At 53.5% G+C, this 15361-nt stretch overlaps 1 protein-coding gene across 2 annotated transcripts; it reads right to left on the reverse strand.

The window, feature by feature from the left end:
* Nucleotides 1-3772: 3772 nt before the first annotated feature.
* VPS37D (VPS37D subunit of ESCRT-I) lies at nt 3773-7900 on the reverse strand. 2 transcript variants are annotated; one of them, XM_017533424.1, is made up of 4 exons: nt 7643-7900; nt 6141-6312; nt 5632-5714; nt 3773-4873 (listed from the first exon to the last, which is right to left on the reverse strand). In XM_017533424.1, exons 1-4 carry the CDS (start codon nt 7778-7780, stop codon nt 4511-4513), a joined length of 756 nt encoding a protein of 251 aa, XP_017388913.1. In that variant the 5' UTR covers nt 7781-7900; the 3' UTR covers nt 3773-4510. The 2 variants fall into 2 exon arrangements, with proteins under 2 accessions (XP_017388913.1, XP_017388914.1); XM_017533425.2 differs by having other exon boundaries at nt 3773-4867; nt 7643-7827.
* Between the last annotated feature and the right edge of the window lie 7461 nt (nt 7901-15361).

Genomic DNA, 15361 nt, shown 5'->3' on the forward strand with positions numbered 1-15361 from the left:
AAAAACTCCTCTCTACAAAAAAATACAGAAATTAGCCAGGCATTGTGGCACACACCTGCAGTCCCAGCTACTTGAGAAGCTGAGGTGGGAGGGTGGCTTGAGGCCAGGAGGTTGAGATTGCAAGTAAGCTATGATCACATCACTGCACCCCAGCCTAGGTGACGGAGCAAGACCCTGTCTCAAAAAAATAAAAAAAATTTGTCCATGTAGATGAGACATTGCTCCACAGTTTGCTACTCTTCCTCCAACAGAGGTGAAGTGTAAAAGACCTTTTGTCCACTGGCACCATTTTTCCCACAGCAGAAAAACATTTCTGTACCCCATATCCATCAAGAGAGAAAGCAAAAAAGTAAAAAGGGACCATGTAATTTCAGAAAAATAGGGACAGGAGGTACTTCTTGCTGGAAAGGGACTCCTTGGCACCTGTGTCACCTTCCTGGCCCCTGGAGGCATTTGAGTTTGCAAAGTTCTACATCATCTGTTGCTGCAAGAGCCTGCACTTTATATAGGGAGGTTGAGTGAAATCTTATTTTCATGTGGGACAAGGAGAATCTCTCGAGAGGTCTACAGCAATGATAAGCTCTTAGACACGACCAGAGGCCTTTTGGTACAGTAACCCCAGTTCCTTCACTCCATCTTTTGTCTAAAAATCCTTGTATACACTGGGATAAACCGCAGCAAGTCCAACTGGGTCTCTTAGAAACCATTCGATTCTCTAGCCTTGGAGGTCAGGGGCAAGCTCTTAGCCATAGCTTTGCAGGAACTACAGGATTCAGTGGGGAAGCTTTGAGCCCACACTGGTTGGAGCCTGCTTAGCTCAGTGAGCCTTGATTGGTTAAGAGAAAGAAAAAGCACATTTAATGTTACTATGTTTCATATTTGGAAACCAAGAGGGGGAAGGTTAGAAAATGTGCAGAAGCTAGTGATTCGCAAATGAGGAGGTATACATAACAGACTTTCTAAAGGAACAAGGATCTCTGTTTTTGTCAAAAAGGGATGGGAGTTTTATTTGGAGATTTCTCTTTGTTTTGTAAAAGCAAGGTGGTATCTAATAGGTAGGACCTTTCTCATGAGCCCCCAGATGCAGATCCTCAAGTTTGTTCTCTCTCACAGAAGATCATAGGAACATTCCTGGGGGCCCCAGAATCTGGAAGCAGCAAGTTCCAGAAGGTTTTAGGCAAAAGGAAGGGCCTAGAGTACAGCACCTTCCAGAACATTCCAGAACCTTCCAGAACAGCCTGTGTACGTTCAAGCAAAAGGGGTGAATGATTTTTTTAAAACTGTTCAACTTTAAGCCTTACTGTGACCCACCCAGAACTGGGCCCACTCCACTCTGGGGGTATCCATCCTCACCTGCCTCTGGTCATTTTCAGGCTGGAGCTCAACACAGAGGGGTCTCACTCCCTGCCCCTCAAAAGCAGAATCAGCTCTGTGCAAGACGAGGTGTGTGGGAGGCCTTCTGAGGGACCCCATCTGGTTCCCATGGTAACACTTCTTCCCAGTCCCTCTCTTGTCCAAGTCTCAACTTTCTCTGCTTCTTACCTGCCCTGGGGAGGGGAGGCTGAACCTGGTAGCCGCTGCCTTATATATTTTTTTTTTTTTTAAGATGGAGTCTTGCTCTTGTTGCCCAGGCTGGAGTGCCATGGTGCAATCTCAGCTCACCAAAACCTCTGCCTCCCGGGTTCAATCAATTCTCCTGCCTCAGCCTCCCGAGTAGCTGGGATGACAGGCCGCCCACCACCATGCCCAGCTAATTTTTGTATTTTTAGTAGAGACAGGGTTTCACCATGTTGGCCAGACTGGTCTCGAACTCCTGACCTCGTGATCTGCCAGCCTCAGCCTCCCAAAGTGCTGGGATTACAGGTGTGAGCCACCGCGCCCGGCCAATTGCTGCCTTCTAAAGGCTGCTTCCCAATTCATGATAGTGGAAAAAGGCTCAGATCTGCCCAATCTTTGCCCCCTTTTCCCTTTTGGTTGCACATTCTACTCCATGTCCATCATGGAGGAACTGTTCACATCCCTCACTCTGGGCCCAAGTGATAGCACTTCCACCACCTGAATTATTGCTGGTTCCTCCAGGAGGTGTGGGGGAAAGGGGCAAAAAAAAAAAAAAAAAAAAATGTAGGGGGACCATGCATTTTCAGAAGAAAATAAAATGGAAGCAAGAGTACTTTTTCCTGGGATTGGACCGCTTTGCACTCTGGAAGCTTGGACCAGGAACCGGAGCCAGGGCAGGAGGGGCCAAGCCTGCCACAGACCATGCTGAGAAAGAGTCAGAGGAGAGGCCTTCCAAAGCTGCTCCTTCTTCTGTCAAATCAGCAGGAACTCAGCGGTTCTGGTGTCCCTCGGCCTCCAGCAGCTGAAGTGCCAGCAGAGAGGAGAGTGGAACCAAGACCAAGGTGGGATGGAGGTTCTGAAGTGGGCACTCTCAGCGCTTGGACTGTGTCCGTACTAGGCCTGAAGGCTCTAAGGCTCCCACAGCGCCGTCCCGCTGGCTAGTCTACAGACCTAGAAAGCCCATCAAGCAGTCGCTGCCCCCACATCATCAGGCATGGGGTCCATCCATCTCACAGAGCACCTCTGACTTTTTTTTTTTTGAGACAGTTTTGCTTTTGTCACCCGGGCTGGAGAACAGTGGTACAATCTCCGCTCACTGCGACCTCCGCCCTCCCCAGGTTCAAGCGATTCTCCTGCCTCAGCCTCCTAAGTAGCTGGGATTACAAGTGCCCACCACCACACCCAGCTAATTTTTGTATTTTTAGTAGAGATGGGGGTTTCACCATGTTGGCCAAGCTGGTCTTGAACTACTGACCTCAGGTAGATCCACCGACCTCAAGCCTCCCAAAGTGCTGGGATTACAGGCGTGAGCCACCGCGCCTGGCCTCATCCCTAACTTAAGGGCCTCAAATGGAGCCTAGATCTGTCTCCCTGTGGTTTCCACCCACTGGTCTTGACTCTGACCTCTGACTCTCGGTGACCCAGCCCTTTAGAGATTCAAAGTCTCAACATCACACACAAACACACATTTCAAACAGATCCCTCAACTGTTACTCACTGAAACCGTTCCTCTTTCTCATCCTTATTTCTCCAAAGGTGCCATTTGGTGCAGGGGTTGGGTTATCCCTCCTCCAGTATAAAACTTAAGTGAAAAGTAAACCCAACGCCTCTGTTTTTCCAGATAGTTATGTCCTTACTAACATGGACCAAGACCAAATTAGCTTTGTATGTTTCCACAAAACTGTGACTGTCCCATTTGGTTTGCAAGGATTTCCATGCCTCCCTGCCAAATGTCATGTCATTGGACTTGACCTGAGCTGACCCAGGGCATATCCCATCTCCTTGTCCCACACTCATCGGCCAATCTGGCACCTAGTGTTCCCCGGCTAAGGACAGATTCTATCAGTCCTGCGGGACACCCTCCATCGCTCCGTGGAGACCGTCATTTGGCAGGGCAGAAAAGGACCAGGTACCATCCTGATTGGGCTTACGATCGACCCAGGAAAAGAAGGTGCGTACAGGTGAGGCAATTGGAGAACCAAGATGGAGCAGTGTGCGCTTCTGACCAGAAGTGCTGGGAAGTTAAGATTTAGGAAAGGCTCTCATGGGTTGGTAATCAGAGAAGGCTCCACGGAAGAGGCGGCAGCGGTGTTGGACCCAGTCAGCTGGGCTTTGCATGGGCAGAAAGGAGGGGAGAGCATCTCAAAAGTAGGAAGTGGAAGCGCAGGAGCTGAGCCGTGGAGGCTGCAACAGCAGAGAGCAGTCCGGCAGCATGTCATCCTCATCATCACATTTATTGACGGCCCCTAAGAGGCGGGGCTGGGGACAGAACGTACAAAGACAAGGACCTGCCCTCAAAAAGCTTCCATTCTAAGGAGACAGGGACAGAAAAATACAGAATGGTCTTTCCTGGGGATGGCCCACTCTCACCTGCACAAGTCAGAAGCCCCTGGTCTACCTTGGCCCCAGGGTCTGGAGCATGTTCTGCCACGTAGCAGCCCCAGGGCCACCGTGTCCCTGGCCCCACAGCCAAGGCCTGACCACCTGGCTCCTAGGCCGTGGGCCTCAGAATTTGGAGGAAAGGTAGGCTCAGGACATGATGTAAAACACTCCTGGCAGCCTTGGCTTGGCGTTGTGTGAGCCCAGTGGAGTGATGGGGTGCGACGGTCCCCTTGGCAGGGCCCCTGGGGGGCGCAGGCATCTTCCCAGGCCCCCATAGGTGAGTCAAGTTCTTTTATGGGGCTGGTCCACCACCCTGGAGGCCCCGGGCCAGGGAAACAAAAAAGGCAGGGTGTCTTCAGCGCCAGAGGCATAACCCCCTGCCCACCCCCACCCAGCCCCCTCTAGGGCCTCATCCAGGCGACCCTCCTCCCCAGCTCAGCCTCCAGGGCCAGGGCCTGCCTGAGGCCGGGGGGAGGGGCCTGCCCCTCCCCCCACCCAGGCAGTGGGGGAGGAGGAGGAGCCACGCATCAAGTTTGTCTAGGACCCCCCACTGGGGGCCACACCCTGGATCCTACCGGTGGGGGGGCTCTGGCTGCGAGGGCCGAGGGCTCAGCAGAGGGGCCGGGCCGAGGGGGCACCCGGGGGAGCCCTTCAGTGGGGGCACTGGGCGGGAGTCCAAGGGGGGCAGGCTCCGGGGCACTGCTGGTGGTCCCCGGGCAGCCCCAGTGGGCAGGACAGCTGCAGCCGGGAAGGATTTGGGGGGATCGGCAGCCGAGGTGGGGGCCGGCTGGGCAGAGCGCTCCCGACGCCGCAGCAGCTCTTGCAGCTTCTCCGCCTGTGTCCGCCTCAGGTGGGCCAGGGCACGGCCACGCTGGAAGGCAGGCAGGAAGGCCTCCAGGCTTTGCTCCCCCAGCAGCAGCTGCTCCATCTGCTCCTGGGCCAGGAGGGAAGGGAGGGCTTGGGAGGGGCACGACCACAGACTGGGAGCTGGTCCTCACTCCCGCCACCCACCCCGAGACCCTCCCCATGGTGATCACCCTTCAGCTGGGGGACAGGGCACCTGTGTTCCAGCCTGGGCCTGCCTCTGACTACTTGCTGAGTGAACTGCAGACAAATATCCTTTTCTTTGAGACAAGAGTCTCACTGTCGCCCAGGCTGGAGTATAGTGGCACGATCTCAGCTCATTGCAACCTCCGCCTCCCAAGTTTAAGCAATTCTCCTGCCTTGGCCTCCCAAGTAGCTGAGATAACAGGCATGCACCACCACCCTCAGCTAATTATTTTTTTTTTAATTTTTAGTAAAGATGGGGTTTCCCCCTGTTGGTCAGGCTGGTCTTGAACTCCTGACCTTCTGGGTCAGGAACTCGTGGCCTTCTGGGGCCCACCACCTTTAGCTCACTGAGCACTGCCCTCCCAACCCAGCACAAAGTCTGCCCCTGCTCCTCTACAGCCCCAGATCCACGCTGCCCTGGCACAGTCACAGGGGACCCCGAAAAGTCACAGGTAGGAAAGTGAGCCCTGCTGGCTGTCCAGTGCTGGTGGACAGCAATGCTAGCCTCTCCTATGGGCCAGGCATTCAGGGTGGGCTTCCTGGAGGAGGTACTCCCTAGCCTTCGGTGTAAGAAATGAGCCCGGGAGTGGTGTAGGATGAGTCTCCCTCCTGGTCCCCAGCCCCAGCCACCCCTCCCCTCACCTCTGCCTCCTGCTCTGCCTCTTCTAGCTCAGCCTGCAGCCAGCCCAGCGCACAGTGGGGACTCCAGCGATGCATGCTCTCTTCTGAGGACCACAGAGGGACAGGGTGACAGGCCAGGGCCCCAGGTTTGCACGCTCCCACCAACCCCGTGTGATTCTACATTCCCCTTCCCCCTGACCTAGAACCTTAGTTTCCTCATCTGTATGGTGCCCATGTGACCGCTTTGTGGATCCCACCCCTACCAAGTTTCTGTCCCTTGTCCTATTGCAAAAGAGACAGTGGAGGCTTTGTCCCCCAGAGCAACTCAAAGGGACCCCTGGGTATTGGGTCCCCTTTCTCCCACCCAACCCTCCTCACTCCCTCTTGCTTCCTCAGCTCTATTGCCCAGGAGGCCAGGAGCAGGTCCACCCAGGTCCCATTCATCGGAGCCTGGCACTTTCCAAGGCCAACCCGCCAGAGGGCCCACTGCCCCCGCCAGCCCCAGGCGGCTCTCCCAGACATGCCCTCACCCAGCCGCTGCAGCTTGTCAGCGCAATTCTCGGCCACCTCGCGAAGTTCCTGGTATTTGATGGCCAGGGCAGCCCGGCCCATCTCCAGGCGGGGCCGCAGGGCCAGGTTCTCCTTGGCCAGCGCGTAGTTGGAGGCCAGGCAGGCCTCGCGCTCCAGCTGCAGGCCCTGGAACTGCGGGCAGAGAGGAGCTAAGAGGCTCACTCAGGGGCTCTGCCCCGTCCACCCTACTGCCATGCTAGGCAACCGTGCCTTCCGGCCTGGCCAGAGGCACCTGTCAGGCCCCAGCTTCCACCGTGGCGAACCCAACAGGTGAAGGGACGGCGACAGGCCGGGACCAGACACCCAGAGCAACTCAGGGGGACCCTGAGCTCCCTCTCTGGCCTCAGTTTCCTCTTTTCCAAATCGAGTTAAAAACATCCACTTACCGGGTTGTTGCAAGACTTAAGTGAGGAAAACTATAAAGGCCTCTACAAATGTTAGTTAATTTTTAATTTTTCAATTAATATGTCTGCTCAGGTCCCGGAGGAGTGCCCTCCCTCCTCTGCCCCATTTTCCACGCATGGACAGCTTCCCTCTCACTGCAGGCCTTTGTCTGTTTCCCCCTCAGGTGTTTGCACTGAAAACACTCCCACCCCCTGCTCATCCTCTCCAGAGGGATGTCCGCACCCTGTCCCCTCACAGCACCCCCACGGGTCACCCTCTCTCCCTTCCCACCCCCTCCTCTGCCCTCCAGTGGAATCCTCACACCCCAAGGAATACACACCCCCTTTTCCTCCCTGCTCCGGCTTACGACAGCTCCTGGCCCTGGAGAAGGCTTCTTCCTTGTCTCTAGCAGGGCCCAGCCTCCCCTCCCTGCCCCTGGAGAACGCACTCCCCTCCATCTGTCCCCTGTGGGATGCATAAGCCCCTCCTCGCCTGCCTGCTTTCAACACACACTTTCCCTTCCTGCCCCCCACAGACACCCAGCCCGGGCCTATCTCCCGTGAAATATACAACTTTCTCTTACGGTGGCCTATGCAATACACACGGCAGCTCCCAGCACCCCTCCCCAACGCCAGGCACAAAGCCCCCTCTTGCGCCCTCAGAATGCGTGGACCCCAACAACGGCCCCTCCAGGTGTCAAACAGGCCCCTAGTTCTCCCCGTGGAAGGCGCCTCCTCTTTCTGGCCCTTACAGATGTGGGTGTGCGAGCCAGGGCCCCCCACAGCACAGCCCCCCGGAACACACCTCCCCGGAGCATCCGCTGTAGGACACGCCTCGCGGCCATCCCGGGGGTGCACGGGCGCCTCCCCCCCGTCCCCAGCGCCTCACCCGCCCCAGGCCAGCTCCAAGCGCCCCCTCCCCCGGGGGTGGCTCCGCGGGGCCCACTCGTACGTGCCAGGCTCGGCGCCCACGGGCGGCCCCCGCGGCCCGGCCCGCGCGGCCCTTCGCTCGGGCGCCAGGTCCCGCAGGCCGCTGCCCGTCCGTCCCCCGCGCCCCCCGCCCGCGCCCCCCGCGCTACCTTCCTGCTGAGCCGCACGATCCGGTCCAGCTTGGGCTCATCCTGAAGCAGGTCCCGGAGCTGCCCGGTGCTGAGGATCCCAAAGCGCCCCGGGCTGCCGGGCTCCGGCCCCGCCCGCGCCGCCCGGGCCCGGTACATGCCGCCCGCCCGCGCCCCCAGCTCGGCTGCTGGCTCGGCCGGCTCGGCCCGCTCCGCCCCGGCTCCGCTCCGCTCCGCTCCGGCTCCGGGATCCGCTCCGGCTCCGGCCGCACGCGCCGCTCCGCCGCCAGGGGGCGCCCCGCCCGCTCTTAAAGGAGCCGCCGCGCCGGGGCTGGGGGTGGGGCTGGGAGGGGGCGGGCCGCACCCTCTCCACCCCGGCCGCGCCGCGCCGCGCCGCGCCTCGCGCACCCCGGGATCGCCCTGCAGCCCGGTCTTCCCGCCCCTCCCGGAATCTGAGCCGCCCCGCTCTGCGCCCCAACACAGGGTCCTGGCTCACCACGCCCCCAGGCACGGACTCTCCCACCCCGGGCGGTTACAATTTGCAGGGCCCGTGCATATTTTCCCCTCGGATGGCAGCAACAATTTTCTGACTTTGGCCAGACGCCAGGAGCTCTTGCCTTGCCGCCCTCCCCAAGCCTCAGTTTTCTCTTCTGTAAAATGGGATTGGAGATGGCGAGCGCAGACTGCTGGCCGGGTGCAGTGGCTCCCCAAAGATTTGGGAGGCTGAGAAGGGAGGATCGCTGGAGGCCAGGAGTTCGAGACCAGCCTGGACAACATAGTAAGACCCCCATCTATGTAAAAAAATTTTTTTAATTTGTCAAAAGAGTGAAAAGAAAAATTTAAAGAAGTATTAAAATGTTTTTAAAAAGTATCCATCTGGACAGGACAGGCGCAGTGGCTCACGTCTGTAATCCCAGCACTTTGGGAGGCCAAGGCAGGCGGGTCACGAGATCAGATCGAGACCAGCCTAGCCAACATGAAACCCTGTGTCTACTGAAAATACAAACAAAAAAAGCATCGGGATATGGTGGCACGCGTCTGTAGTCCAAGCTACTCAGGAGGTAGAGGTGGGACATCACTTGAACTCAGTTTTGAGACCAGCCTGGGCAACACAGCAAGATCCCGTCTCTAAAAAAATAAAATTAAAATGCTGAGGGATAGTGATATGGACAGTGATGGTATGGTGAATACCCACTATGCATTGTTATTTTAGAGATGCAGAAACATCACAGAGGCCAGGCATGGAGGCTCATGTCTGTAATCCAAGCACTTTGGGAGTTCGAGTCAGGTGGATCACTTGAGATCAGGAGTCCGAGACCAGCCTGGCAAACAAAAATTAGCCGGGCGTGGTGGCAGGCACCTGTAATCCCAGCTATTGGGGAGGCTGAGGCAGGAGAATCACTTGAATCTGGGAAGGGGTGGTTGCAGTGAGCCGAGATGGCACAGCTGCGCTCCAGCCTGAGAGACAGAGCGAGACTCTGTACTTCGTCTCAAAAAAAAAAAAAAAAGAAAAGAAAAAAACACATCACAGAGATAATGTCCCTCCCTAAAGTCACATTACAAGTAAGTAATACAGTCACATTTCTTCTCATCTGCGAGTGTCCACAGAGCATGTGATACCACTCTGCACTCGACTGCTGGCTTGAGCAGCCCTGTGGGGACGCTGTCCCTGCCCTCAGGGAGTTCATGGCCTAAGGCAGAGTCCCATTCCCACTCAACTAGCTCTAGTATAAGACAAATGGCAGGTGTCACCCCATGATGGCTTTGTGCTTCGCATTGATGCTTGATATGTCCTGTACCTTGTCCTTACAAGTAGGCTTAGCCATTGTCCTCCTCTCAGGAAATAGACACTCAGAAATTATAAGTCAGACAATGAGTGACCCAGCATGGGCAACAGGGTGAGACCCCCATCTCTGCCAAAAAACAAAAAATAAATTAGCTGGCTGTGGTGGCTCATGCCTGTAGCCCCAGCTTCTCAGGAGGCTGAGGTGGGAGGATCACTTGGACCCAGAGGGTTGAGGCTGCAGTGACCTATGATTTTGCCACTGCACTCCAGCCTGGGAAACAAGAGTGAGACCCCGTCTCAAAAAACAAAAACAAAAATGACAACTGAGTTTGTTCCACCTTAACACACTGCCACAAAAGTACAGAGAGCAATTAGGAAGGCTTACTAGTGGAGGTGGCATTTGAGCTAGGTTTCAAAGGTTGAATAGGAGTTCTGAAGTCGAAGGAGAAAATAATGGAAGCAAACAGAAATCCATAAGCCAAGGCACAGGGGTGGAAGAGCTGTGCAAGGACTCTTCCCATCCAGCCATAGCACGGTGGGTGGGCATGGTGCCAATGTCCGGGAGAGAAGGCAGGACAGGCTTGTTGACAGACTATGAAGGTAACACTTCTACATTTTTGTTTTGAGCCGGTGTCTCGCTCTTGTTTCCCAGGCTGGAGTGCAATGGCAAGATCTCGGCTCACCACAGGTTCAAGCGATTCTATTGCCTTAGCCTCCTGAGTAGCTGAGATTACAGGCATGCGCCACCATGCCTGGCCAATTTTTGTATTTTTAGTAGAGATGGGGGTTTCACCATGTTGGCCAGGTTGGACTGGAACTCCTGACCTCAAGTGATCCACCCATGTCAGCCTCTCAAAGTGTTAAGATTACAGGCGTGAGCCACCGCACCTGGCCCCCTTCATTTAATTTAGCCCTTATGCCTTGCCTTGTGGACTGCTCTTTGGTGCCATTATTTTCTCCTCCAACTTCAGAACTCCTATTCAGCCTTTGAAACCAAGCTCAAATGTCACCTCCTCCAGTAAGCCTTTCTGAGCTCCCCAGTTTGCTCTGCTTCCTCAGGGTCCATTGCACCCGGCCACACTCTTACATTTTTATGAAAACCAATATTGGCTTTCTCCTTCAAGACTCATCTGGAATATCACCACCTCCAGGAAGCCCTCTCCACCTTCCCAGGCTAGGATGTTAGTCCCTTGTCCTCTGGACTCACACAGTCCCTTCACTGTTTCTTTGTTCTTTTTAGACAGTTTCACTCTGTCGCCCAGGCTGGAATCAGCCACGTGATCTGTTTACTGTAATCTCTGCCACCCTGGTTCAAATAACTCTCCTGCCTCAGCCTCCCGAGTAGCTGGGATTACAGGCATGCACCACCATGCCTGGATAAATTTTTTTTTTATTTTTTAGTAGAGAGAGGGTTTCACCATGTTGCCCAGGTTGGCCTTGAACTCCTGACCTCAAGTGATCCACCGACCTCAGCCTCCCAAAATGTTGGGATTACAGACGTGAGCAACGAAGCCCGGCCCCCTTCACCATTTCTTTTAGCCCTCATGCCTTGCCTTGCGGACTTCCCTTTGGTTCCATTACTTTCTCCATCAACTTCAGAACTCCTATTCAACCTTTGAAACCCAGCTCAAGTGTCACCTCCTCTGGTAAGCCTTTCTGAGCTGCCAGGTTTGCTCTGCCTCCTCAGGACCCATTGTGTTCACTAAGTGTTCAGGGGTCTTCTAGATACTCCCTCTGTCAGCTCTCCCTGGGCCCCTCCCACTCTGTTACAAGCCTTCCTCCACCTAAAAGGCAGCGGTCAGCTCTAATGAGAGGCTCCTGCCTCAGCCTGCCCCCTCTTTCTCGTTGACCTCCCTTAGTTCCGCCTTAGTACCCCACAACAATGCCCCAGCAAACCTCCCGCAAGCTCCTCAGACACCCAAGCCCCCTTCTGCCCCTCAGCAGATAACTGTCCTGCGCATCCTGTAGAGAACTTTCTGCCAGTTCCTGTCTCCACATCTTGGCTTTTTTTTTGAAAGTCTTACTCTGTCGCCAGGCTGGAGTGCAGTGGCGCGATCTCGGCTCACTGCATGCTCCCCCTCCCAGGTTCAAGCAATTGTCCTGCCTCAGCCTCCTGAGTAGCTGGGGCTACAGGGCTGTACCACCACGCCCAGCTAATTTTTGTATTTTAGTGGAGATGAGGTTTCACCATGCTGCCCAGGATGGTCTCCATCTCTTGACCTTGTGATCCGCCCGCCTCGGCCTCCTAAAGGCTGGGATTACAGGTGTGAGCCTGCTTTTTTGTTTTTGTTTTGAGACAGAGTCTCACTGTGTTGTCCGGGCAAGAACAGTGGCTTCTTCATAGCTCACTGTAGCCTCGAACTCCTGGGCTCAAAGGATCCTTCAACCTCAGCCTTCCCGGTAGCTGTGACTTCAGACATGTGTCGCTGTGCCAGCTGATGTTGTACTTTTTTTGTAGGAATATGATCTTGCTATATTGTCCAGGCTGGTCTTGAACTCCCAGACTCCAGTGATCCTTGCACCATGGCCTCCCAAAGTGCTGGGATTATAGGATTACAGGTGAGAGCCACTGGACCTGACCTTTGCATGTTATTTTTTGTTGTTGTTGTTCTTGTGTTTTTTGAGAAGGAGTCTCGTTTTGTCCCCCGAGCTGGAGTGCAGTGGTGTGATCACTGCAACCTCCGCCTCCTGGGTTCAAGCGATTCTCCTGCCTCAGCCTCCCAAGTAGCTGGGACTACAGGCATGTGCCACCACACTCAGCTAATTTTTGTATTTTTGGTAGAAATGGGACATCACCATGTTGGTCAGGCTGGCCTCCAACTCCTGACCTCGAGATCCACCCTCCTCAGCCTCCCAAGTGCTGGGATTACAGGTGTGAGCCACTGAGCTGGCTGCATGTTCTTTGCCTCTGTCCAGAACCCTTCCTTCCCTCCTGCCTCCAGGAGGGACAACCTCTCTTCGTTCCAAAGCCGACCCAGGTACCCCCGCTGTGGATCTCACTTACACCTGTCTCCTTTACTCCTTTCAGATGCCTTGTGCCAGGCATCGTGGCCCACGCCTATAATTTCAGCAATTTGGGAGGCCAAGAGGGGCTAATCACCTGAGGTTAGGAGTCAAAACCAGCCTGGTCAACATGGTGAAACCCTGTCTCTACTAAAAATACAAACTACAAAAATTTGCTGGGCGTGGTGGTGCACACCTGTATTCCTAATTACTCAGGAGGCTGAGGCAGGAGAATTGCTTGAACTCAGGAAGCAGAGGTTGCAGTGAGCCAAGATTACACCATTGTGCTACAGCCTGGGTGACAGAGCAAGACTCCATCTCCCCCCTGCAAAAAAAAGATGCCTTGTTCCACTACACCAGTAATGAATCTGTGTGTGTGTGTGTGTGTGTGTGTGTGTGTGTGTCTGTCTGTATGCGTGTGTGTTTCACCTGTAATTTCTGCCTTTAGACTTCCGTCTCTCCCCACCCAATATTTTGAAAGTACCCTCTACACCCTGCACTTCCTCTGTCCATTTTCTCAATGCTCCCCCTTGTTCTGTGACCCAGTCTAATTTCATTCCCTCCCAGCATTTCAAATGCATCCCTCCACTCAAGGTTACCAACCACGTTCTTACTGCTAGGGCCCTGCTTTTGCACATTCAATACCATGGACCACCCTTCTTTTCTTGATCACATAGAAATCGGAGCTCAGACATTTCATAACTGTCAGGTTGGTGCAAATTAAAAAGTCCAATAACATCAAGTGTTGGTGAGGAACGGGAGCACCAGGAACTCTTATGCACTGTTATCAGAAGACAGAATCAGTTCTCTTTGGAGAACACTTTAACAAACTGGGTAACTCAAAGATGTTCAGATATTCCTATCATACCCACTCAGTTGTTCTGTGGTAGATCCAATAATTCCCCCTTACCCCAAAAGATGTCCCCACCCTAACCCTGGAACCTGTAAATATGTTAGCTTACATGTCAAAAGGGACTCTACAAATGCAATTGAGTTAAGAATCTTTTTGTTTTTTTTTTTTTTTGAGATGGAGTCTCACACTGTCACCCACGCTAGAGTGCAGTGGCATAATCTTAGCTCACTGCAACCTCCATCTCCCCGTTGAAGCAGTTCTCTGCCTCGGCCTCCCAAGTAGCTGGGATTACAGGCGCCCGCCACCACACCTGGTTAATTTTTTGTATTTTTAGTAGAGATGGAGTTTCACCATGTTGGCCAGGCTGGTCTTGAACTCCTGGCCACTGTACTCTGCCAAATTAAGAATCTTGAGATGGTTGGGAGGCTGAAGCAGGAGAATTGCTTGAACAAGGGAGCTTACAGTGAGCTGAAATCGCACCACTGCACTCCAGCCTGGACAACAGAGAAAGACTCCTTCTCTTAAAAAAAAAAAAAAAAAAAAAGACTCTTGAGATGCAGCAAGCATCCTAGATCACCAAGTTGGACCCAATGTAATCACAAGGTTCTTCTAAGAGGGAGGAAGGAGGGTCAGAATCGGACAAGGAAATGTGATAGTGGAAGCAGAGGGTCAGAGTCACAGATAAATTGGAAGACGCTCCCTTGCTGGCTTTGAAGATGAAGGAAGAGGCCACAAGCAAAGGAATGCAGACAACCTCTGGAAGCAGGAAAAGGCAAGGGAGTGGAATCTCCCCTGGGGACTCCAGGAGGACACCTTGATTTCAGCCCAATAAAGCCCATTTGGGCAGGGCAAGGTGGTTCATGCCTGTAATCCAGCACTTTGGGAGGCTGAGTCGGGCAGACCCCTTGAGCTCAGGGGTTTGAGACCAGCCTGGCCAACATGGTAAGACCCCATCTCTAATGAAAATACAAAATTAACTGGATGTGGTGGCATACACCTAGGATCCTAGCTACTTAAAGGGCTGAGGCACAAGAATGGCTTGAACCCGGGAGGTGGAGGTTGCAGTGAGTCAAGATCCTGCCACTGGGCAACAGAGCGAGACTCTGTCTCAAAACAAACAACTATTTTGGATTCCCAACATCCAGAACTATAAGATAATACATTTAAGTTGTCTAAAGCCACTGATTTTGTGTTCATTTGTTACAGTGGCAATAGGAAATTAATACAAACTTCTACAAAATTTTGCCCTCTTGGACTAGGAGAAATGGACAGGAATTCATATTATTTTATTATTTTAATTTTTGAGACAGCATTTCGCCCTGTCGCCCAGACTGGAGTGTGGTGGCACGATCTCGGCTCACTGCAACCTTCACCTCCCAGGTTCAAGCAATTCTCATGCCTCGACTTCCCAAGTAGCTGGGATTACAGGCGTGTGCCACCACGCCTGGCTAATTTTTGTATTTTTAGCAGAGATAGAGTTTCCCCATGTTGGCCAGGCTGGTCTCCAACTCCTGATCTCAGGTGATCCGCCCACCTCAGCCTCCCAAAGTGCTGGGATTACAGCAGAGAGCCATGACACCCGGCCAGTATTATTTGTAATAACAGCAACAACAACAAAAAACCCTGGAAACAATCCAAATGTCTAACCATAGGACAATGGCAAAGACACCAGCGTGCCTTTATACAATGGAGACTTCATACTATACAGCAACAAAAATGAGAAAACTACATCCACGCATGTGAATGTGAATGAATCTCAAACAACATTGAGTGAAAAGGGGAAGCAGCAGAAAAATATATTCAGGATACTACTATTTATATCAAGTGTAGAAACAGGCAAAACTGCCCGGTCTAGTGGCTCACGCCTGTAATCCCAACACTTTGGGAGGCTGAGGCAGGAGGATTACTCAAACGAAAGAGGTCGAGGCTGCAGTGAGCTATGATCCTGCCACTGTACTCCAGCCAGGGTGACAGAGCGAGACCCTGTCAGAAAAGAAAGGAAAAGAAAAAAAGAAAGGGAAAGGAAAGGAAAGAAAAGGAAAGGAAAAGAAAAGGAGGGCGGAGGGGAGGGCAGGGGAAGGGAGAGGAGGAGAGGAGA

The sequence above is a fragment of the Cebus imitator genome, unplaced genomic scaffold (assembly GCF_001604975.1).
Source record: "Cebus imitator isolate Cc_AM_T3 unplaced genomic scaffold, Cebus_imitator-1.0 Scaffold82, whole genome shotgun sequence".
NCBI classification, from domain to species: Eukaryota; Metazoa; Chordata; class Mammalia; order Primates; family Cebidae; genus Cebus; species Cebus imitator.

Bases quoted from the DNA above. Each gene is read 5' to 3' on its own strand.
- VPS37D (XM_017533424.1), bottom strand. From the start codon at position 7,780: ATGTACCGGGCCCGGGCGGCGCGGGCGGGGCCGGAGCCCGGCAGCCCG. The intron at 6,313-7,642 runs GTAGCGCGGGGG...CTCTGCCCGCAG, and splicing joins TCGTGCGGCTCAGCAGGAAG to TTCCAGGGCCTGCAGCTGGA. The intron at 5,715-6,140 runs GTGAGGGCATGT...TGTGGTCCTCAG, and splicing joins TGACAAGCTGCAGCGGCTGG to AAGAGAGCATGCATCGCTGG.